Genomic DNA, 23,544 nt, shown 5'->3' with positions numbered 1-23,544 from the left:
ATTTTAAAGTTGTGGGAAAAACTTTTAAAGGTCATGGAACAATCATATTTTTCTCATTATTAAGATCTCTTTTACATGGTTTTAGCTTGCATCTTCATTTTTATAGTTCCATACTATTGTGCAAAGTGAGACTGCCTATATTATAGAGAGAGTAGAATTAAAGTTTCAGAAGACATAATAGTATGATTGGAGGATGTCAAGCATAAGAAAAAATTCTATAATTAGTGAGTTGTTAAAAACAAGGATAGTGGTGGGGCAGTCCAAGAGGGTGGCATAAGAAGATACTGAACATACCTCTTCCCATGGACACAGCAAATCTGTAGCTACATAGGGAACAATTAATTCACTCTGAAAAAAGACCTGAAAACTAACTGAACAGCTTCCTTCACAACAAATAATAAAAGGGCAACATCAATGGGTAGCAGAGGCAGAAATATGGTCTCATCCAGAACCCCACCTCCACTACCCACAAGCAGAAGGGATCTTACAAATCTGGACCTCCTCCCTGAGGAGTTAGGGGTTCATGCCCCACATCAAGCACCCTAACCCCTGTGACCTGTAACAGAGAGACAATCCTCCAAAACATCTGGCTTTGAAAACCAAAGGGGCTTACATCCAAAGGGCTGTGGGGAACTGAGATGCATTTCTTAAAGGGCTTGCATGCAGACTCACCCACCTCAGGAACCAGTGCGAAAGCAGCAGTTTGAAGGTGCCTGTACTATTTGTGAGGGAGATTCATTTGCTAATATTAAAGCATCTGCCAGAGGGGCAGGAGTATGTTGGAACTCTCTTTGGAGTTGGAAGTGCTGGCAGGCACCATTTTTGTACTCTCCCTTTATCTTGATAGTACTGGCAAGTGTGACCAGCCCTGCACTCTCCCATTGCCCCACTAAAGATGGCAGGGAAGCACCAGCCCTAGATTCTCCTGTTGCCCTGCAAAAGAGCCACATACCAGTTCTGTGCTCTCCAGTGGCCCCCACAAAAGCCAGCAGGTGCATGCAGTCCATACTGGAGTCACTCCTTAATCATCAGGCTCTGGTGGCCAGGGGGCTTGCATTCCTAAATCCCACAAGACTGTAACAATCAGAGAGACAGTTCTTGGCATGCTACCACCCCCGCCCCAGAGCACTACACAGACAGCATACTGAAACAAATCCCCAGTCTGTCTGTGAAAAAGGCCTATTTACTTGTCTTGGAGCTTCTGCCTGAAGGGCAGACTTAAAAGTTTGGCATACATCTAGAGGCTACAGGAGTGCTCTCAGGGAATGTAGGCTGGAGTATGCCATCTTTGCATTCTTCCTCAGCCTTGCTACAGCTTGCTGGTACCTCCCAGAAAGGATTTGATACATTTGTCTGAAGCCCTGAGTTTTTCAACAACTCCAGATCCACCTACTCTGCAGGCCAGCAAGGTTTACTATTGTGGCACCACAGGACTATATATATTTGCATACTTTTAAACTGCTACCTCGGGATCTGGCTTCCAATCAGCCTGAAACTAGGTACTGATGGAGATTCCTCCCTTTAGAAAACTGACAGGTCTTGGCACACCCTCAACAACTGGGACATATCAAGAATAAATTAGGCTGCTTAGACAATTACAAAGATTTGAGAGACAACAAGGAACTTAGGTCTAAGGTTGATGGATAAGTTGTATCTTTTACACAAGGCTACTCCTTCAAGACTGGGGGAAGTAGCTGTTTTGCTGAAGAATACAATAACTGAATTGAAAAGTACACAGGAGAGGTTGAAAAGGAGACTACATGAAGCAGAAGAAAGTGATCTAGAAGACAAGTGTGAAACTCACCCAAACAGAACATCAAAAAGGAAAAAAAAAACTTCAAAAGTAAAGATAGCTTAAGGGACCTCGAGGCAACATAAATCTCAATAACATTTGCATTATAGGGGGTCCCAGAAAGAGAAGAGATAAAGGAGAAGGAAACTTATTTAAAGAAATAATGGCTGAAAACCTCTCTAATCTGAGGAAGAAAACATTCAGATCAAGAAAGACCATAGAGACCCGAATAAGATGAACCCAAAAAGATCAACACTAAGACACATTATAAGTAAGCTGTCAAAAGTTAAAGAGAGAATCTTAAAAGCAGCAAGAGGAAAACCCCTTGTTATGTACAAGGGAACCCCAATAAGACTATAAGCAGATTTTTCAGCAGAAATTTTGTAGGCCAGAAGGGAATGGGACAATATATTCAAAATCCTGAAAGGAAGAAACTTCCAAACAAGAATACCCTCCCCAGCAAGGTTATCATTCAGAGTTGACAGAGAGATAAAGACTTTTCCAGACAATCAAAAGCTAAAAGAGCTCATCACCACTAAACTGGCCTTACAGGAAATATTAAAAAGGAACTTCTTTAAGCTGAAAAGAAAGTGCATTAATTAGTGACAAGAAAACATATGAATGTATAAATCTCAAAGGTAAAAGTAAATCTATAGTAAAAGTAGTGGATTAATCACTTACAGATCTAGTATGAAGGTTAAAAGACAAAAGTAAAGTAGAAGTAACTCTAAGTACAATAATAAGTTAAGGGATGCACAAAATGAGAAGATGTAAAATGTGACATCAAAGACATAAAATGAGGGGGGAGTAAAAATGTAGTTTTCAAATGTGTTCAGACTCAAGTTACTATCAACTTAAAAAGATTTTAATCTAGGCTGTTATCTGTGAGCCTCTTGGTAACCACAAAGCAAAAACCTATAATAGATCCACAAAAGATAATAAGAAAATATAATAGCATTAAAGAAAGTCATCAAACCACAACATAAGAGAGCAAAAGAAGAAGAAACAACAGAGAGGAACTACAAAACAGCCAGAAAACAATTAACAAGATGGAAGTAGGTACATACCTATCAATAATTACTTTAAGTGTGAATGGACTAAATTCTTCAGTCAAAAGACATTGCATGACTGACTGGATTTTTAAAAAGACCCAGTTAATAGGCTACCTACAAGAAACTCACTTTAAGTATAAGGACACACCCAGACTGAAAGTAAAGGGCTGGAAAAAGATACTCCACACAAATGGAAACCAAAAAAAAACTATATCACACAAAATAGACTTTTAAACAAAGACAGTATTAAAAGACAGGGGTATTACATATGATAAAGGGATCAATCTAATAAGAGGGTATAACATTTGTAAATATTAATGCACCCAACATAGAAGCACCTAAATAAATAAATATTAACAAACCTAAAGGGAAAAATTGACAGCAATACAGTTAATAGTAGGGGACTTTAATATCCCACTTACATCAATGGATAAAGATTAAACAACATGCTACTGAACAACCAGTGAGCCAAAGAAGAAATCAAAGGAGAAATAGAAAGAATACCTTGAGAAGAATGAAAACGGAAATACAACTTTCAAAAATCTATGGTGTGAAGCAAAAGCTGTTCTAAAAGGGAAGTTCATAGTGATACAGGCCTACCTCAAGGAACAAGAAAAATCTAAAACTAAATTTACATCTAAAGGAACAACAAGAAGAAAAACAAATGAAGCCCAAAGTTAGTAGAAGGAAGGAAATTTAAAAAGGTCAGAGTAGAAATAAATAAAATAGAGACTAAAAATAGAGCTGGTTCTTTGAAAGGATAAGCAAAATTGACAAACCTTTAGCTAGACTCACCAAGAGGGGGCTCAAATAAAAAATTAAATTAAATTAAATCAGAAATGAAAGAGAAGGATTTACAACTGACACCACAGATATGCAAAAGATCATAAGACTATTACAAATAATTATATGCCAACAAATTGGGAGAGCCTAGAAGCAATGAATAGATTCCAATAAACATACAATCTTCCAAGATTGAATCATGAAGGAATAGAAAATCTGAATAGACCGATTACTAGTAAACAGATTGAATCAGTAATCCAGAAAACCTCCAAAGAAACAGAAGTCCAGAACTACACAACTTCACTGGTGAATTCTACCAAGCATTTAAAGATTTAATATGTATCTTTCTCAAACTTTTCCAAAAAATTGAAGAAGAGAGAACACTTTTGAACTCATTTTATGAGGCCAGCATTACACTGATACCAAAACCAGTCAAGGACACCACAAAAAAAAGAAAATTACAGGCTGGTATCCCTGATGAACATAGATGCCGAAATGCTCAACAAAATATTAGCAAACCAAATTAAACAATACAACAATTAAAAGGATCATATACCACAATCAAGTGAAATTTATTCCAGAGATGCACAGATGAGGTTTACATCTACAAATCAATCAATATGATACATCACATTAATAAAATAAAGCATAAAAATCATATGATCATTTCAATAGATGCAGAAAAGGTATTTGACATAATTCAACATCCATTTATGATAAAAACTCTCAACAAAGTGGGTATATAAAGGGAATGTATTGCAACATAATAAAGGTCATACATGAGAAGCCCACAGCTAACATCATACTCAGTTGTGAAAAGCTGAAAGTTCTTCCTCTAAGATTAGAAACAAAACAAGGATGCCCACTTTTGCCACTTTTATTCAACATAGCATTGGAAATCCTAGCCAGAGCAATTAGGCAAGAAAAAGAAATGAAAGGCATCCAAATTGCAAAAGAAGGAGTAAAAACTGTCACTATTTGCAGACAAATAAATGTATATGTGTGTATGTATATTTATACTTTATATTTATTAAAAAAAACCCTAAAGACTCCACCAAAAACTGTTAGAGCTAGTAAATTCAGGAAAGTCACTGGGTACATAGTCAACATTCAGAAATCTGTTGCATATCTATATACTAACAACCAACTATCAGAAAGAGAATTTAAGGAAACACTCCCATTTATAATTGCATCAAAATGAATAAAATACTTAGGAATAAATTTAACTGAGGAGATGGAAGACCTATACTCTGAAAACTATGTCATTGATGAAAGAGATTGAAGATACAAATAAATGTGAAATTATTCTGTGCTCATGGATTGGAAGAATTAATATTGTTAAAATGTCCATATTACCCAAAGCAATATACTGATTCACTGCAATCCTCATCAAAATCCCAATGCTATTTTTCAAAGAAATAGAAGAAACAATCTTAAAATTTGTATGGAACCACAAAAGATTCTGAATAGCCAAAGCAATCTTTTTTTTTTTTTAAGATTTTATTTATTTGACAGAGACACAGTGAGAGAGGGAACACAAGCAGGGGGAGTGGGACAGGAGAAGCAGGCTTCCCGCGGAGAAGGGAGCCGGATGCAGGGCTCAATCCCAGGACCCTGGGATCATGACCTGAGCTGAAGGCAGACACTTAATGACTGAGCCACCCAGGCGCCCCTAGCCAAAGCAATCTTGAGAAAGAACAACAACACTGGAGGTATCATACTCCCTAATTTCAAACTATATTACACAACTATCTATAGTAATCAAAATAATATGGTATTGGCATTAAAACAAACACACAGATCAATGCAATAGAATAGAGAGCCCAGAAATAAACCCACACAAATATAGTCAGTTTATGACAAAGGAAGCAAGAATATACAATGGGGAAAGCACAGCTGCTTTAATAAATGGTGTTGGGAAAAGTTACAGCCACAGGCAAAGAATGAAACTAGACTACTACCTTATACTATACACAAAAATGAACTCAAAATGGATTAAAGATTTAAATGTAAGACCTGAAACCATAAAACTCCTAGAAGAAAACAGGCAGTAAGCTCCTTGACATTGGTCTTGGCAGTGTTTTTCTGGATGTGTCTCCAGAAACAAAGGCAATAAAAGCATAATAAACAAGTTTGGCTACATCAAACTAATCTGCACAGCCAGGGAAGTTGCCAAGTGAAAAGGCAACCTACTGAATGGGAGAAAATATTTGCAAATCATATGTCAATAAGGAGTTAATATCCAAAATATGCAAAGAACTCATACAGTCATTAAAAATGAAACAAAGAATCCAATTAAAAATGGGTAGAGAAACTGAATAGACATTTTTCCAAAGAATACATGAAAAGGGCCAACAGGTATTTGACATGACTAATCATCAGGGAAATGCAAATCAAAACCACAATGAGATATCACTTCACACCTGTTAAAATGGGTATTATCAAAAAGACAAGTTCTAGGAAGTGTTGGCAAAGATGGTGAGAAAGGGGAAAACTTGTGTACTGTTGGTGAGAATGTAAATTAGTACAGCCACTATGAAAAATAGCATGGAGGATCCTCAAAAAAATTAAAAAAGAACTATCATATGATCCATCAATTCAACTTCTGGATATTTATCTAAAGAAAATGAGACCACTAACTTGAAAAGATATACACATCCCCATATACATTGTACTATATTTACAGTAGTCAAGATGTGGAAGCAACTTAAGTGTCCATTGGTATATGAATGGATAAAGAAAATGTGGGATATATATACAAGGGGGTTTTACTGAGCCATATAAAAGAATGAAATCTCGCCATTTGTGACAACATGGATGGACCTTGAGGGCATTATGCTAAGTGAAATAAGTTAGAGAAAGACCAATACCATATGATCTAATTTATATGTGGAATCTAAAAATAAATAAATAAAAATAAATAAATAGACAAAAATTTTTAAAGAATGAGCTAATAGATACAGAGAACAAAGTTGTGGTTGCCAGATATGGGGGTGGAATATTGGAGGGTGGGTGAAATGGGTGAAGAAGGTTAAAAAGTACAGACTTAGCTATAAACTAAATAAGTCATCGGATGTAATGTACAGCATAGTGACTATAGTTAATACCGTATTGTATATTGAAAGTTGCTAAGAGAGTAAAAAAAAAAAGTTTTTATCACAAGAACCAAAAATTTTATAACTGTGTATGGTGATGGATGTTAAATAGATTTATTGTAGTGATCATTTTACAATATATATAAATATCAAATTGTGTTGTATACCTGAAACTAATGTTATATGTCAATTTTATCTTAATAAAAAAAGATATCAAAGGTTAACATTTGAACAAATGTAGATATTTGTGGCTTAAGTCTATTCAAGTCCTATCAAGCTTTTGCTTTGTAAATAGAATTTTCCTTTCTCAGAGTGATTTACAAGATTTCTGGCCAGTTTGTTGATGTTCTGAGTAAACTCTTCTTATTTTTTATTTCTTCTTGCTTACCTTTTTGGAAGCTCATTGCTTTCTCTGAAAGTGTATGAATGATAAAAACTTAGATAAAACTTCAACTAGCAAATTGTAGTCCTTTTCAGAAGCCCTGGTGAAATATTTACTTTCTTTATACAATTTAGAATAGGGCCGTAGAGTGGTGAGAACTGTAGTGGGGAACCAAGTGCTGGTTGAAATTAAGAGATTTGGGTTGTTTGTAGAACTTAACATACTTTATCATAAATCACCAGGAGCTTGTTTATTGCCTTTCAAGTTTACCATTAGCAGACTATTGGAATTTTCTTCTTGTTTTTCATTTTGATATATAAATGTCATCGGTTCATGAATAACAAGAAGAATTATGATAGTTTATTCAAAGCTTTTCTGTGTAAATATCTAAGGTGGAACCAGTTCAATCCAGAATTTAATTGTATACCTATTATGTGTGTAAAAATGTGCTAGATGTTATATGCAAACAATGAATCATGGAACACTACATCAAAAACTGATGATGTAATGTATGATGATTAACATAACATAATAAAATTTTTAAAATGTGCTAGATGTTTGATTTATAAGGGTTCAGACCAAAATACATATATTCCCAGCCCAATGGGATGTAAGGAGAAAAGGAATTAGTTAAAAAGGCTTTTGCCATAATGCAGAATCATTTGAGTCACAAATAGATGATCTTATTCACCTAGACAAGCACAAGCACTAAATGGAGAAGGAGGTATTCAGTAGATGATGTTGAACAGTGACACTTTGTTGGAGAGGTCATGATCCTCATGAGCAAAGCAGTGGACACTGGTAGATTTAGAGTTACAGCATGTTCTCATTGTTATTGGGGAAAACTTGTTTTAACTTGTGAAAGTGGGTATGAATTCTAAGGCTCTATTAGAAGGAAACATAATGCAAAAGTTCGCTGAGCAAAAGTGGTTACATATGAATTGTCCCTGACTCCAAAGGAATGTTCAGTGTAGTTGAAGAGTCAAGACATGCGTATGTGAAACCATTATTGATTTGACAGAGTAAGAACCTTCCCTACATTCTTAGCATAAGCTTTCTTTGTCCTAGAAGGCTTCATGGAGGATATGGGATTTGAGATGTTCACTGAAGAATTGCTAGACTTATTCATGTTAAGATTAAATTTACTTTTTGCAGTAGAACCTACTGTAACTATTGTTGGACATAATTATTGTAAGCAGTGAATTTCATTGTAGCATACTAGGGATAACAATCACAGGTTCAAATCAGACTATTTGGATCCAAATGCAGACCCCACAACTTATTAGTTGCAACACTGTAAAATGGGATAGTGTATTTCTTACCAAATTGTTAAGGATTAATGAGATAATACATTTACATATTTTAGAAATAGCATGACCTCTGGAGTCTGACAGACTTGGTTCAAATTCTAATTCTGCTGCTTGCTAGAGCCATTAGGCACTTGAGTTCTCCAAGATTCAGTTTTCTCATTTATAAATAGAGATGATAAAGCCTAACTCAAAGAGCTGTTGTGATGATTAAACAAAGCATTTTCAGGCTAAATTTCTACAAGTAATTAAACAAAACATATTATGTAAAGCACTTAGCAGAGTGCCTGACATATAATAAAAGCTCTATAAATAATGTTATGTTGTTATACAATCTAAGTCATGTAGAGACTCAGTTTTATCTTCTTATTCGTGGTTTTAGGGTGAACCTGGTCTGCCTGGATACCCAGGAAACCCTGGAATCAAAGGTTCTAGGGGAGATACTGGTTTGCCTGGATTACCAGGGACCCCTGGAGCAAAAGGACAGCCAGGCCTTCCTGGATTCCCTGGTAATATTCCTTTTCTTAAATGCTTCCTTCTCTCCTTCCTATCTACTCTAACCCATACCACAGAGCAACTTATTTGGCAGACTGCTATTCTGTTTCCCAATGAGATACTGACTAGCAATATAATCTTGAACCAGCTCTTTAACTTTTCTTTGCCCAAATTTCTTTCTGTATAAAATGAGAATGAGTATTACCAGCTCAGCAGGACAATATCCTCTGGGCAAAAACTGTTTGGTAGAGCATTTTTCAATCTTTGACTGCTAGCCACAAGTCAATTAAGAGGCCTTACTATTTTTGTAGGTGATAATATACACTACCAGATCTTAGCCTGCCGCTGATTCTCTTAGAAAGTTGTGCTCAGGCACACAGTTAGGTGGCTTTTGGTAGGACTACTGTTCAGTTCTTTTATATGACAAGGACTGAGTCATGCAAGCAAAGGGACTTAGCATTATAGTCAAGTAGGTAGCCTGAACTACACTGTTATACTATCTGCTCTGTTTATGCTTGTATTTAATTTGTTCGTTTGTTTGTCTTTTGGATCGCACAGTGGCATGGATAGAGTGGGCCTTTGGTTATCTTTTCCTTAACGTTTTATTGAAGTATAATGTAGAGTAAAATGTACAAGACTATAGATGAGTTTTCACCCGTATATATATACATGTACCCACCACACATATCAAGATATAAAATAGTTTCCTTGCCCCATAAAGTTTTACCCATGCCCCTTCACAGTGAAACCACCCCCCCGCCAAGGTAACACTACTATTACCATCAAGTAATTTCACCTGTTTTTGAAATTCATATAAATGGAATCATACAATATATATCCTTCTGTCTGGCTTCTTTCACTCATGCCTGTAAGATTCATTTGTCTTGTTGCATGTGTCAGTAGTTTTTTTTTTTTATATAATTACTCTGTAATAGTACATTGAAGAAATACATAATAATCAATAACCCATTCACCTGTTGATGGACTCCTGGGTTGTTTCCAGTTTGAGACTATTAAAAAAAAGATGCTATTAACATTCTTTGACATGTCTTTTGGTGGACATACATACTCATTTCTCTTAGACAATAACTTGATAGTAGAATTACTGAATCGTAGAGTAGGTATACGTTTAATTTTAGTAGATGGTGCCAGTTTTCCAAAGTGGTTTTATAAATTACAGTCTCACATGCAATCTATGAAATGTTCCTGGGTGGCTACTGGTGGCTTGTCGTGATTATATTGTGGTTAGTACTTTGTATTGTGAAATGTCCAGTTGCCCATGTCCTCACCTCATTTGGTATTATCAGTCTTTTTAATTTTAGCTGTTCTGGTGGGTACATAGAAGTGTCTCATTGAAGTGTTAATTTACATTTTTAAATGATAACAATATTAAACACCTTTCCATATTCTTATTGGCCCTTTGGATAGCATCTTTTTGAAATGCCCGCTCCATGTTGTTTTGCTCACATTTATTGGATTGTTTACCCTTTTTTCTTATTGATTCAGAGTAGTTCTTTATATATTCTGGATTTGAGTCCTTGTCAGATACATGTATTACAAATATGTTCTTTCTGTCTCAGATTTGCCTTTCATTCCTAATGCTGTTGTGTGATGACATTTTCTTAATACTGTTGTGTGATGAACAAAAGTTGCTAATTTTTTTTCAAAAGTTAATTTTAGTAAAGTCCAATTTATTAATTTTCTTTCATAGTTAGTGCTTTTTGTGTCCTACTATAAAATATTTGCCTACTCAAGTTTATGGACGTATCCTTCTATTTTTTCTGTAACATTTAAGGTTTAAGCTTTTATATTTAGGTTTATGATTTGTTCGAATAAAAATATTTTTATGGTGTGAAGTAGGGGTCAAGGTTCATTTTTTTTCAAACAGATATTCAATTGCTCTACACTGGTTTTTTTTCTTTTAAAGAACCTGGGATCTTCTGTTCTGCTCATCAAAAGACATCATTAAGGAAATGAATAGGGAAGCCACAGACTTGCAAAACATATATCTGACAAATGACTGATATCTGGGATATATAAAGAACTTATACAATTCAATAATAACAAGATATACAATCCACTTTTTTTAAATGGGGAAAACTATGAACAGACGTTTCACAAAAGAAGATATATGGATGGCCAATAAGCACATGGAAAGGTGATCAATATTATTAGCCATCAAAGAAATGCAAATTAAAACCACAATGAAGTAGCACTACATTCCTACCAGAATGGTTATTATTAAAACAACTGATATCACCATATGTTGTACAAGGATCTGAAGCAACTGGAATTCTGAAACATTGTTGTGAGTGTCAATTAGTTTGGCAGGTTTTTTCTTTTTAATAAGATGCACCATATGCCTACTTTGACTCAGAAGTTCCATTCCTATCTAGGTATTTATCCAAGATAAATTAAGACATATATCCGCAACAATACTGGTGCAGAAATATTCATAGCAGTGTTACTCATAATAGCTAAAAACTGGAAGTAGAACAGATTTCCGTAAACTGAATAGATATTCATAATACTTAAAACCTGACAATGACCCAAATGTCTGATAATAGATGAATGGATTAAAAAATTGGTATATCCATACAGTGGAATCCTACCAGTTCTACCAATGTAATATTGTGGTGATTATTTTTATTATGAATATTATAATAATGCCAGCCTCTGGATAAATCACTTTAAAACTTAAAATTATTCTTAAAAATATTGAGCAAATACCAGCATCTTCCTTGTTTTTCCCCCTATTCTTCACTGTTTCTGTGCTAACTCTATAAATTGTAAGTTTGAGTTGTAACTCTTAAAGCAATGCAGTTTTTCTTCTATTACTAAATTGAACTCTTTATTCTAGGAACCCCAGGACTTCCTGGAGCAAAAGGTATTAATGGTCCTCCTGGGAACCCTGGCCTTCCAGGAGAACCTGGTCCTGTAGGTAAGCATGAAACCTAAGGATTAGTTGTAAAACTAAGGCTCATATTCATTTTGGGAAAGTCAAATCATTTCTGGGAGCTGTGAACAGTTTTAAGACAAGGAAACTTAGTTCTACTTGTTAGGTACAAAGGAAACAACTTTTTTTTTTTTTTTTAAGTGAACAACTCTTAAAAAAAGTTACTTAAAATTATTACTTTGGAACCTTATTTGGGGGGGCTCTTTCCAGGGAGAGTTATTTCAAATATCCTACAATTAGTGGAAGCTCTGGTATTTTTCGGAATGGCAAAGTGTAGCACTGTTGTTTACTGAGTTCTAAAGCAAGTCACTTCTCTGGCCCCACATATGAGGCCTATAATAGCACCCCATTCCACCCCCACACCTTACCCTCCTTGATATTCTAAAGCTAGATTAAAATGAGAAACTGTAAGTTTTTGGATACTGAGTGAATGATAAAGTTCTTCCTTATTAGCCTTTATTCCTTCTGTGCTTCTTTTTCACAAGATTTCGTCATTTAAAGGGGTGTCTCGGGTACTTTGTGTCATTTGGATAGAACTATTTGAAGCTAGTATGGAGAGAATGGGCAATATGGAAGGAAAGGGAATTGGGAGGATAGGTATAACCTGCTGTACCCTGTACTTTAGGTGGTGGAGGTCGTCCTGGGCCACCAGGGCCTCCGGGTGAAAAAGGCAACCCAGGTCAAGATGGTATTCCTGGACCAGCTGGACAGAAGGGTGAACCAGGTGCTATATTTTTTCATTGTTCCTAATTTTCTAATTTCTTTCTTGTCTTCTTTAACTTTTGCCCTTTTTCACCCACAATGAAATTATATCTTCTTTCTTAACCTCTAAGCTGCTATACACTTTTCCCTTCCTAAGTACCTTCTTGCACTCTACTGAGAATATTACTTCACGTTTATCAATCAGGTTGCCTCCTTCTTATAAAAAACTCCATATCCTTTCTTGCCCAGTTTTTCATGTGAAGAAGTTACCCAGCTGTTTTTATCCTTTCTGGATGACCTCGTTTCACTATGCAATCTATATTCCATTTATAGATCTATATGTATATAAAGGTATATTTAACACTTATCACAAGTAGAATATGTCTTTATAGTTTTCTCATGTTTGAATTGTGGTTCCATGTTGGAAACAAATCTTCTGCATGTTTCATATAACATAGTAGCACTCAGTAAAAAACTGAATGAGCCAAAATAATTTGTCCTTGTTTCATTTATTATTATCTATTTGAGAGTTTGGATTTATGCTCTGACAGGTCAGCCGGGCTTTGGAATCCCAGGACCCCCTGGACTCCCAGGACTTTCTGGTAAACTTTCATAAAACATACTAGATCAGTCCATATAAAGAGAATGTGCTCCAGTACATTTATTTTTCCATCTTCACCACTTACTGTTATAAAATGCACATACAACCCCAGAAAACTCAAAGCTAAAGTTATATCTTAAAGCAGTTCTTAATTAACAATTTAGTAGAAAGAGTTGTGCTACATAAAAATGCATTCTTAAGGAAATTTACATATAAATATCCTTTTGTTAATTTCATAAGTAACTGCTGAGGAAATGATAAAGAAAGCAAAGTTGTAGAAAGAGGTAGATTTCACTAAATTTTTTAAAAGTCTTTCAGCTGGAAAAAAAATACTCTTTTCTCCCTATGGAAACAAAACCAAGGTAATATAAGGAAACTCTTTAGAAATATGTACCAATAACAAAAATGGAAAACTTCATATTAATATACATCTTGCGTTTTGGGTGGGTATGTGCTCATATACATCTACGTGCCCTCACTTGTTCTTACTTTTCATTGTAAGCACCAAAGCATTAATTGAATGACTGATTGTGTGTACAGATGTGCCTGTTTATGTTCTGAAGTGACCATTAGCTATTCTATGGAAGTTTTTTTCAAACTACAGACATATCTCCTAGAAATTCCTATATCCTTCCCATGATCCCAATGTCAAAATTATTACTTTAATGTGCCACTGTTACATCGCTTTCAGGTATGTTGGTGGTGTAGAAAAAAAATGTTGACAATAGTTTGTCTGGGTTGGGATTCTAAATCTTGAATAGAATTGTCTTCAGGGACATACAGCAACCACTGAAGATCCATATCTTCATTAGTCTCAAAATTAGCCTCAAAATATTTCTTTAAGGAATTTCCCCAAGGCATCTCTAACCTGTTCATGCCAATACTTTAAACCTTTCTATTTTTTCGATTTTTATTTTCTCGCAGCTACTGATCATGTGATCTTTGCTCTGTGTCCTAATACAAAGGGTATCTTTCAGGATCCAAGCTATTATTGTTTTTATATTTCTATACATACTCTAATAAATATTTCTGTAAGCAGTTGAATATATTTCATAAAATGAATGGGTTTTTTGGACGGGTGAGGAATTTGGTGGGAGATAGAAATGATCCTAGCAAATCCCATCACTTGTTCTAATAAGAATGAATAGATTTAGTCTTATAGGCAAGCCTAATACAGGCAGTATCTAATTTGTTTCCTACTGTCACTTTGCTTTCATAGGTCAAAAGGGTGATGGAGGATTACCTGGCATTCCAGGAAACCCTGGCCTTCCTGGTCCAAAGGGAGAACCAGGCTTTCAGGGTTTCCCTGGTGTGCAGGGTCCCCCAGGCCCTCCTGGTTCTCCGGGTCCAGCTCTGGAAGGCCCTAAAGGCAACCCTGGGCCCCAGGGTCCTCCTGGGAGACCAGGTATGTACATGAGTGGTAGGGGAATAGTCTGTTTATTCATTAATTTATTTCATTTTGCTGGCAGGTTATTCAGTTTTTAGGACTTAAGACTCTGTAAGAACTTCTTACAAGTAAATAGCTTGGTTTATACCTAGCTCCATCCATTTCTGTGGCATCTAATAATTCTTTTCAGTAACGCCTTTCATCATTTACTTAAAGTTGAACTAAAACAAACCAACTTGGAGGAAAAAAGGAAATAGTGGATTTATTAGTCTTTAATAAAAACATAAAACTATACTGATAACCTGGCAGCAAAATGCCATCTGCATTTTTAATGTGAGCTTCTCAGCATGTCATCACAGAAATCATTTTAGTGATCACCCCATAGATGCTTGTGGTCCATACCAAAGTGTTGCTATGGTTCTCTCATATGATCAGCAAATGTCACCAAGCACAATAAAAAATTTTTTATCTTCTCTAGGAACTAGGCAATCAAATTTATCTTCAACATCACAGCATGATTAAATTGAATAGCGATCTCTTCATACCAGCTTCATGTCTATACCTCATTTGTCTTGTGTTAACTGCTCTTGTAGTCTCAATTTTGCATCCAATGTTCGCTTTTCATTTTGTGTATGTGCTGTGTCACTTCATTTTGCTGTTTGGAAATGCTTGTTTTCATCTGGGATTAATGTTGCTGAGCCCAACCACTGGTGACAGATTATTAACAGATTTTTGGGACTTAATATTCAGTTTTTATATTTTGAGAAATTAAAAACTTGGCCTTCATTGATTTAAAATAATAAGAGAAATCTAAGGTTAAAGAAACAAAACAGTTGTCCTTTTAGCCTTTGAAAGTCTCTGACTCATTTTTTAAATGTATTTAAAAATAAAAATCTCCATTTAAATTACCATAAACTCTGAAGTGATTGGAGTTAATTTTAATAAGATATGCCCTGAAAACATGAATCAAATGGGATCACATACTTTGTCCAGAGGATCATTTCAAAACCAGATTTTATCTGATCTGACTTGACTATTTATAGAGGATGTTCAGAGTTTTACCTTGTTTTACTATTGAAGAAAACCAGTGAAAATCACCTCAGCCATATTAACTCTTGCATGTGAAGAATTGACACCAATGTCTTGCTTGGTTATGCATGCAATAATTACAAAATAAACCAAACTATTATCATTTTTTATGTTTTAATCAGCACTCTGATTATTTGTTTTTTACTGGTAATGGAGCTCACTGTGGAACAGCTTTGTGAAATGTGTCAACGTAAAGACATTAGTCACAAAGGTGCTTTTAAAAATTACTGTTTCTAAATAGTAGGAAGAAGAACACCTTCCTCATGAGTAGTTTGCGACATCTCAGTTTATTCATAAACTGCAAATTAAAATGGAGTTTTAAACCCAATTGATCTTAGAATTAGTTGTTTTTGAGCTCATGGTAGCGATTATTATAAAAATGTTTTTTTTGCCCTTCAAAATATGTCACATGTGCTGTCTTTATTTTAGTGCTGATGCTAAGTGGTAATAATTTGGTTTATCTACATGATAATGCATGAATATGAACTTCCAGAGTATTCTTTTATTGAATTAAAGTTTAACTTGAAAGAAGTTAGTGTAATGCTTTAGTTTCTTGATATTGCTAACAATTTTGATATTTTTCCTTTTTGTTAATGATGACATTGGGCCTTGGTGAACTTTGATCCCTATCCAGGTCCTCCAGGTTAGCTCCTTAACTCCAAAGTAGTAACTGCATGAACTTTGAAACTTTTCTTAAATTTTTATATATATTTATATGTATGTGTGTATATATAGTTATACATATATACATGTATATGTATACATATATGTATATGTATGTATAAGTATATAATTCTATATATCTCTCTCCATATATATATATATATATATATATATACCTCTACCTAATATTTTCAAGTGCTTGAATGTATTTTAAGAGCATATATGCCAATTCAGTTCTTACATGTTGATCTGTCTCTGAAAGCTGAAAGAACTGTAGAGTCCAATGTTTCTATCTATTGGAATAACCCAAAATTACCTAGTTAGGAAAACTAACATTTTAAAATTCATATATTTTTTGTAATTTTTAGTCAAAAATTTATAGTACCCAAAAATGTATTGTATAATATTTTACCTTTACCTTCAGAGTAGAGTTTATTTCTTATTTTTGTTTTATATCTATTAATGTAAATGAAATCAAACTATCCTTCAAAAAGGCATTCTTTTTTTAACTTTTTATTTAAATTCCAGTTAGTTAACATACAGTGTAAATTAGTTTCAGTTACAATTTAGTGATTCAACCTTACAAACAATATCCATTGCTCATCACAAGAAATGTACTCCTTAATCCCCATCACCTGTTTCACGAACCATCAGTTCTCTATAATTAAGAGTCTCTTTCTTGGTTTGTCTCTGTCTTTTTTTCCCTAGGCTCATTTGTTTTATTTCTTAAATTCCACATACAAGAGAAGTCGTATGGTATTTGTCTTTCTCTCACTGACTTATTTTGCTTAGCATAATACCCTCTAGTTCCATCCATGTTGTTGCCGATGGCAAGATTTCATTCTTTTTTATGGCTCAGTAATATTCCATTATATATATATATATATATATATATATATATATATTACATTTTCTTTATCCACTCATCATTCTATGGACATTTGGGCTCTTTCCATAATCTGGCCACTATAGATAATATAGATAAAATACTATAAACATCAGGGTGCATGTATCCCTTTGAATTAGTATTTTTGTATTCTTTGGGTAAATACCTAGTAGTGCAATTGCTGAATCATAGGGTAGTTCTGGTTTTAACTTTTGAGGAACCTCCATACTGTTTTCCACAGTGGCTGCACCAGTTTGCATTCCCACCAACAGTGCAGGAGGGTTCCCCTTTCTCCAAATCCTTGAAAAGGCATTCTTTTTTAAACAATAATATGTATTATCAGATTCTGCAAATATGCAATTCTTGACTTGCCACAACTCTTGTAATTTTTCAAACCATCCCATCTTCACATTTTGGGTTGTCACAAAGTTTTAAATTCTCCTGCTATGAAAATGAACTAATAATAGGTATAGAGTAAAAAAATTCCATACAACCGACACAGATTAGAAGCCTCTTACTCTTATTTGAATTATACACATAAAAACATTACACACTGAAGAATAGTTATTGGGAGCTGTCCAATGGAAAATTGCTGATTCACGGTGAGAGATGTTAACCTAATTAGGAGTAAAAGGAACCACAAATATCTGAATGTGTTTATTATTTCAAGATAAATAGACCTTTTTAAATTTCTAAGGAGGAACTAAAATGGGGAAAAAGTATATTCCTGAGTTCTGACTATTGGGAATGGCAGGAAATTTTATGAATTAAAAATTCGTAATTTTTCAAGATTCTTTTTAGGAAGCCATCTATCTAAACAGATTCCCTAGTTACCTATTCCTACTTACTACATCACTCCTTCCACAAACCCATAATTTCATAGAGCCATAGAGTATCTGATCTAGAAGTGACCTAAGTTTTATACTTTTCAAAGAGATATTACTCACCAGACACTTGTTAAAGATGGCAAGACACGTTTTATTTAAGACTATTGCAGTAGGGGAGAGACAGTTGCAATAGGGGAAAGAAACTGAGCTCAACTGAATACAACAAGGATAAATGGGGATTTTAGTCAACCAGCAGAGTGAGGGAGTCAGTAGATGAAAAGTTACTAACATGAAACATCAGGGGTAGGTAGATTCTTGCTAAACTGGCCTAATAGAATTCTTGCTAAAGTCAGGCCAAAGACTTAGACATCAAGGTTGGGGGATAAGGGACTTGATCAGATATCAACAGTGGGGGGACTCTCCGTAAACTGACTTGCTCAAGGATTCTTGCTAAAACTAGACTTCAGCATACCAAAAACAGGGCCGAAGAATGAGGCCTAGTTGAGAGGAAGGGTCAGGGGAGCCTGTCTAAAGTTTAATCAAGGAGAGAATCTTCATCACATACGAGAAAACTGAGGTCCAAAGATGTTAAGAAGCTTGCTCAAGGTCATACTGTTAGTCACTGGCATAGCTGGGAATCTGACTTAGGGCTTCCCAGTGCTCTGTTAAGTGTCTGCTTTACTAGTAACATATATCATCCTCTGACAAAGGCAGTTGTATGGCTCAATGCTTATGATCTGGCTTCTTATTCTAGTTATAAATATAATAAGTGATGAAGCAAAGCTGCTTCTGCCATCTTAGGAGACTCTTAGTTACAGCAGAATGGACCTTGCCTCCACTCTCTTGTTTCTGTTACCTCATAAGTTCCACCAATCCTTATTAACTGCTTCTTGTGTTTTTCCTAAATGGATGTCATCAAAAAGATTAAGACAAGTGCATACTATTTAACTATCACCATGATAAAGAGAAAACTTAGGGTATACTTTGAAGTAATTTTGAGTACTCCCCTTTCTGACTTGCATAGAAGTCTGCTGCCTTGATCACTTCCAGATTTTAGTGTTGGCTAGAAGATTGCTTTCTTCTGAGGCACTAGATTATATTCAAAGAAGAAACAGGGAAGTAGCCACATCACTTTTAAACCAACTTGACATCTTATTTACCAGATGTACTCTAAATTACATAGTTATTGGAACCTGGTATCTACAGTGTTCTCTTCTTTGCAACAGTTGAAGACTACAACCTTAAGTGGAAACTGGATTTAAAATTGATGTTATATGCAACTGATGAATCATTGAACACTACATTGGAAACTAATGATGTACTATACGTTGGCTAATTGAATTTAAATAAAATAAAATTTGCCAATCAATTCATAAGCTTATCTTTAGTTATTACCACTGATGTACAAGACTTTAGGTATTTTTATTTTTTTTTCAGTTAAACTTTGTTAGGTCATTTGAGAAATAATGGATCGATCACTTCATGTACAAAATTGACTTGGCATATAACTCATTAAAATTTTATCTCTTAGAAATTAAGATCTTAGAAGTTTTGCTATGATATGATCTGAAGTTTTTGTTAGTTACTCAGACCAAAATACATATTTCAGTGATATTTTTCTAAGCATTCTTGTTATTGGTCCTTCTATAGCAAATACATATATAAAATGTCTTTACTCAAATTCAGAATTATCTTAGGTAGGAATTCTATTTTATTTAACTAATTGTGTGGCCAAACTCTCTCAAACTGTCATCTTGAGTCAGTTTTCTGTATGTGGTTTAGAAACCATTTAAACAAACAGAAGCTGATTTTTAGCCTTTTGAATTTCAAATTATCAAATGCCTTGAAAGTTTATTGCCTGGCAGTAATAATAATGTTTTATATTTATGTGACATGCCACCATTTACATCATATAATGTACTTTTATTAAGAGCTCCTTGAAGGCAGAGTTTGGGTATAGCTAATCTTTGTGTATCCTGCAGCACCTTGCACATGGCAGATATCAGGTCTATATTTTTAAAATGGAATTTGACCTTTAAAACAACTCTGCGAGGGAGGTTAGGGCAGATAACACTGTTCCTATTATGTGGGTGAGAAAACAAGCTCAGAGATTGAATTGTCCACAGTCCCATAGATGTAAATAGTAGAACCAACAACAGACCCTGGGTCTTCTAAATCCTAGATTCAGTGCTCTAGCACAATTTATTCTCTCTGCTAAGCTCAGTGTTTATAAATCATAGCAAGACTTCTAAGGAAAGGAAATTGTGTTTATAGTTAATTAACATTAACCAAGAGTTGGCCTATTTATAGGCTTTTTATCTTTTTATTTAATGATCCTTTTTTTAAATAGTTAATAGCCTGATTTAATATGTGCATTGAAAAATAATAAAGTAAATGTGATATTTTCTGTGGTTTGGGGTAGGATATTGCATGTCAAAATATTCTTAATGTACCCCTTCACTGATGGTCTTCACATTTTTGGAAAATTTGGCTCTTTATTTTAACATTCAGTGGTGAACAAATACATATTGGCTCTTTCTCTTTAAATAACTTGTTATAAGTAATAATTCACAGAAGAAAGCTTCTTGATGAATTAGGAAAAAAATCAGAATGTGGCTTCATAGAATGATTTTCAAAGAAGGCAAATAGAAGTACAGTTGGTAATAGCCATTGTGTACTTATATTTTAATTTCTCTAGTCACCTGTGATCTCTGTATTTTTGTCTAATGAGGCCTTTAAAGTTAACTGTACCTCTCTGAGGCGGTCTGAACATATCAAGAAATTTGCACCTTGAGTTTTTACTAAAGGAAGGCAGAGGCCAAGATAAATGTAAGCATTTATCTAAAATTATCCCTTTGTGAAGGGAATGGAAGGCAATCAGTGAAATGGTACTGTCTTACCAACTTTAATGTTTGAGATGCTAACTTTTGGAAAGCCACAGTAGCAGTGTTAACATGATGTCTTTAGTAGAGTTTTCCATTTTTTGGATTAATGAAAGCGAGCAGCTTATTTCCTATAATAAGCTCTATTTGAAAATGTTTGGCTGTCTACACTTCTGTATGGTTCTGTTTGCATACTGATTACGCTGTAGATATGAGAAATGCTGGCAAAGAGGATTATTGTTTAACTTGTGCTATAATGTGAACCACTTCTAACTCATAATCTTATTTTGTACTGTGTGATGTCTGATACTGCTAACATCGATCTTTGGGCTTTGGTGAACTCTGATCTTCCCAGGTTTTCAAGGTTAGACTCTTCACTGGTCAATTCTTTTCTTTTTTTTTAATGTTTTGTATGTATGATAAGAGAAATGCACTTTTTGTTTTTTTGCTGTAACTCAGAAGTCATTGAAGAGGGCTGTTATCCTCAAATACTCCCTGCTCTGGTATTTAACATATTGGTAAAGGTAATGTGACTTGTTTATAATCAAGTTTGAAATGACATTAGGTCTTTGTAGCTTCATAATAGGTAATCCATATGTGAAGACATGTTGAATTTTAAATGGATATACACTTGTTGTTATCTTTAAGACTGCATTAAGATTTTTAGGCAGGCATCTGGCCTATTTGTAACCTCTGCATATTGATTTTTGTTGCATGACATTGCTCTGACATGTGTTTATGTGGCTATTTTCAAAAATGGAAGAGGGTTAATATTGAGTACTATTAAAAATAAAACGTATATGTCCCTTATGTCATTAGCAAGTCATTAATTTAAATTTGAGGGACTCCAGAATGGAAGGTCTGAATTAATAACATGTAAATTTCCCAATATTTTCTTTTAATTGCAGAAAGAACAATGCCCATAACATGCCTAATTTTTTTTCAAATATTCTAATAACTTTTCAGACTGGGGAAGAGGATCATAAATGATTCCTTTTTTTCCCCCATCTTAATCTTACTTCCTCATTGTTAGGCTGATTAACAGATAGTTTATTTTTTTTCCCCAATAAGACGATTTACTACCTGATTTCTAGTCCAAATTATACATTATGGATGAAACTAATACTTTTCCTTAGAAAACCCTATCTAGGGGTGTGAGCTCAGCAGTTGTTCTTGTTTGTTTATTTTAGTGCAAAATACTCCAACCCTTACTTTATGATTGGGAAGAGAATTTCTAAGTGTGTCTGTCTGGTTGCTGGCCTTGGGTGACTATATAATTTAAACTGTTTAAAGATAAAACAATTGTTACACGGTTGTGGACATGCTTCCTCTTTCTCATGTGCCAGATAGAATAGTGTTATATTATGAAATCACATAGAAATAGCTGAAAGTTTTAAAATGGACTCATATTTTAAAGGTATGTTCTTACTTTCAGTTTTACTAATAAGGTAATAGTAGTAGTAACAATTTTTAAAAACCTCTTACATAATTCTTACTATGTACCAGGCACTGTGTTAAGTAATTTATACATATTATCTTATTTAATCCTTGGATCAACCTGGTGAAGTAGGTACTATTCTCATTTCCATTTTAAAGACGAGGAGATTGAGGCCAAAGAGATTAATAAACTTCCTAAGGTCTAACAGCTAATAATTATTGGAGCTGGGATTCCAACCCAGCATTCCAGCTCCAGAGTCCAGCATTCTTAATCCATATGCCATGCTGCCTTGTTAGCATGTAGTCATTGATTCTGGGTAGAGTATTGGAAGGGAACTAAAGTCTGAATTTTATCTCAGATCAGAAAGATGACCCTTTGTCCATAGGTAAGCATGAACTCAAGTATTCTAAATTCATTTGCCTATAATATTTCCTTCAAAAGTAATCACTACATACCTTCCTTTTTTGTTGAAACCAATGAAAAACTAAGGTTACCAAAGAAGAAAATGTATAAGTGCTAACTGTTGCTTGTTCATCATTTAGTGCTTCATAATTAGTTTCTGAAGGCAGAACTAGTTGGTCTTAGCTTCAGCCACTGCTTAGCAAGCAAGTAACAGCTATTTCCCATCTAGTGACAAAAGATGTGGCCACTGATAAGATCTTGTTGGTTGTTTAATGGACCTGATATCTTTATTTAGAATGAAAAGTTAAAAACATAGTATAAGGAAAAGAACTTAGTAAAATCCTATTTTAAATAATTTTATTTATTCACCAGACATATGCAGAATTTTTCTTCAGAAATATTTAAAAGGCAAAGAATATGAAAACATGTTTAAAATAAATTCAAAAGTACTATATTGAATTAATAAATTTCTGACACTAAAATATTACCATTTATTAGTAAGCATGTCACTAAAATGAGATTAAACAGCTTAAGTAACTATCTTAATTGCATAGTAATAAAAGCTAAATAAAACTACTTACAAATACTACTTACAAAATAACTACTTATAAGTAAAGCAATCTGGGGTACCTGGGTGGCTCAGTCGTTAAGCGTCTGCCTTCGGCTCAGGTCATATTCCCAGGGTCCTGGGATTGAGCCCCACATCGGGCTCCCTGCTCAGCAGGAAGCCTGCTTCTCCCTCTCCCACTCCCCCTGCTTGTATTCCCTCTCTCGCTGTGTCTCTCTCTGTCAAATACATAAATAA

General features: G+C 34.5%; 1 protein-coding gene across 2 annotated transcripts in view; it reads left to right on the top strand.

Annotated features, from left to right (window-relative positions):
* The window catches only part of COL4A5 (collagen type IV alpha 5 chain), a 225,875-nt gene that overhangs the window by 184,262 nt on the left and 18,069 nt on the right, over positions 1–23,544 (top strand). Inside the window, exons 37-43 of one of the 2 annotated variants that reach the window (XM_032392787.1) lie at positions 8,794–8,920; positions 11,767–11,847; positions 12,488–12,586; positions 13,116–13,166; positions 14,385–14,570; positions 16,276–16,284; positions 21,255–21,263. In XM_032392787.1, the coding sequence (XP_032248678.1) occupies positions 8,794–8,920; positions 11,767–11,847; positions 12,488–12,586; positions 13,116–13,166; positions 14,385–14,570; positions 16,276–16,284; positions 21,255–21,263 (562 nt within the window). The remainder of the gene's footprint in view (positions 1–8,793; positions 8,921–11,766; positions 11,848–12,487; positions 12,587–13,115; positions 13,167–14,384; positions 14,571–16,275; positions 16,285–21,254; positions 21,264–23,544) is intronic. The other variant, XM_032392788.1, reaches the window with a different exon arrangement.

The sequence above is a fragment of the Phoca vitulina genome, unplaced genomic scaffold (assembly GCF_004348235.1).
Source record: "Phoca vitulina isolate PV1807 unplaced genomic scaffold, GSC_HSeal_1.0 scaffold69, whole genome shotgun sequence".
Taxonomy (NCBI): domain Eukaryota; kingdom Metazoa; phylum Chordata; class Mammalia; order Carnivora; family Phocidae; genus Phoca; species Phoca vitulina.
This window is presented reverse-complemented; position numbering and strand designations above follow the sequence as displayed.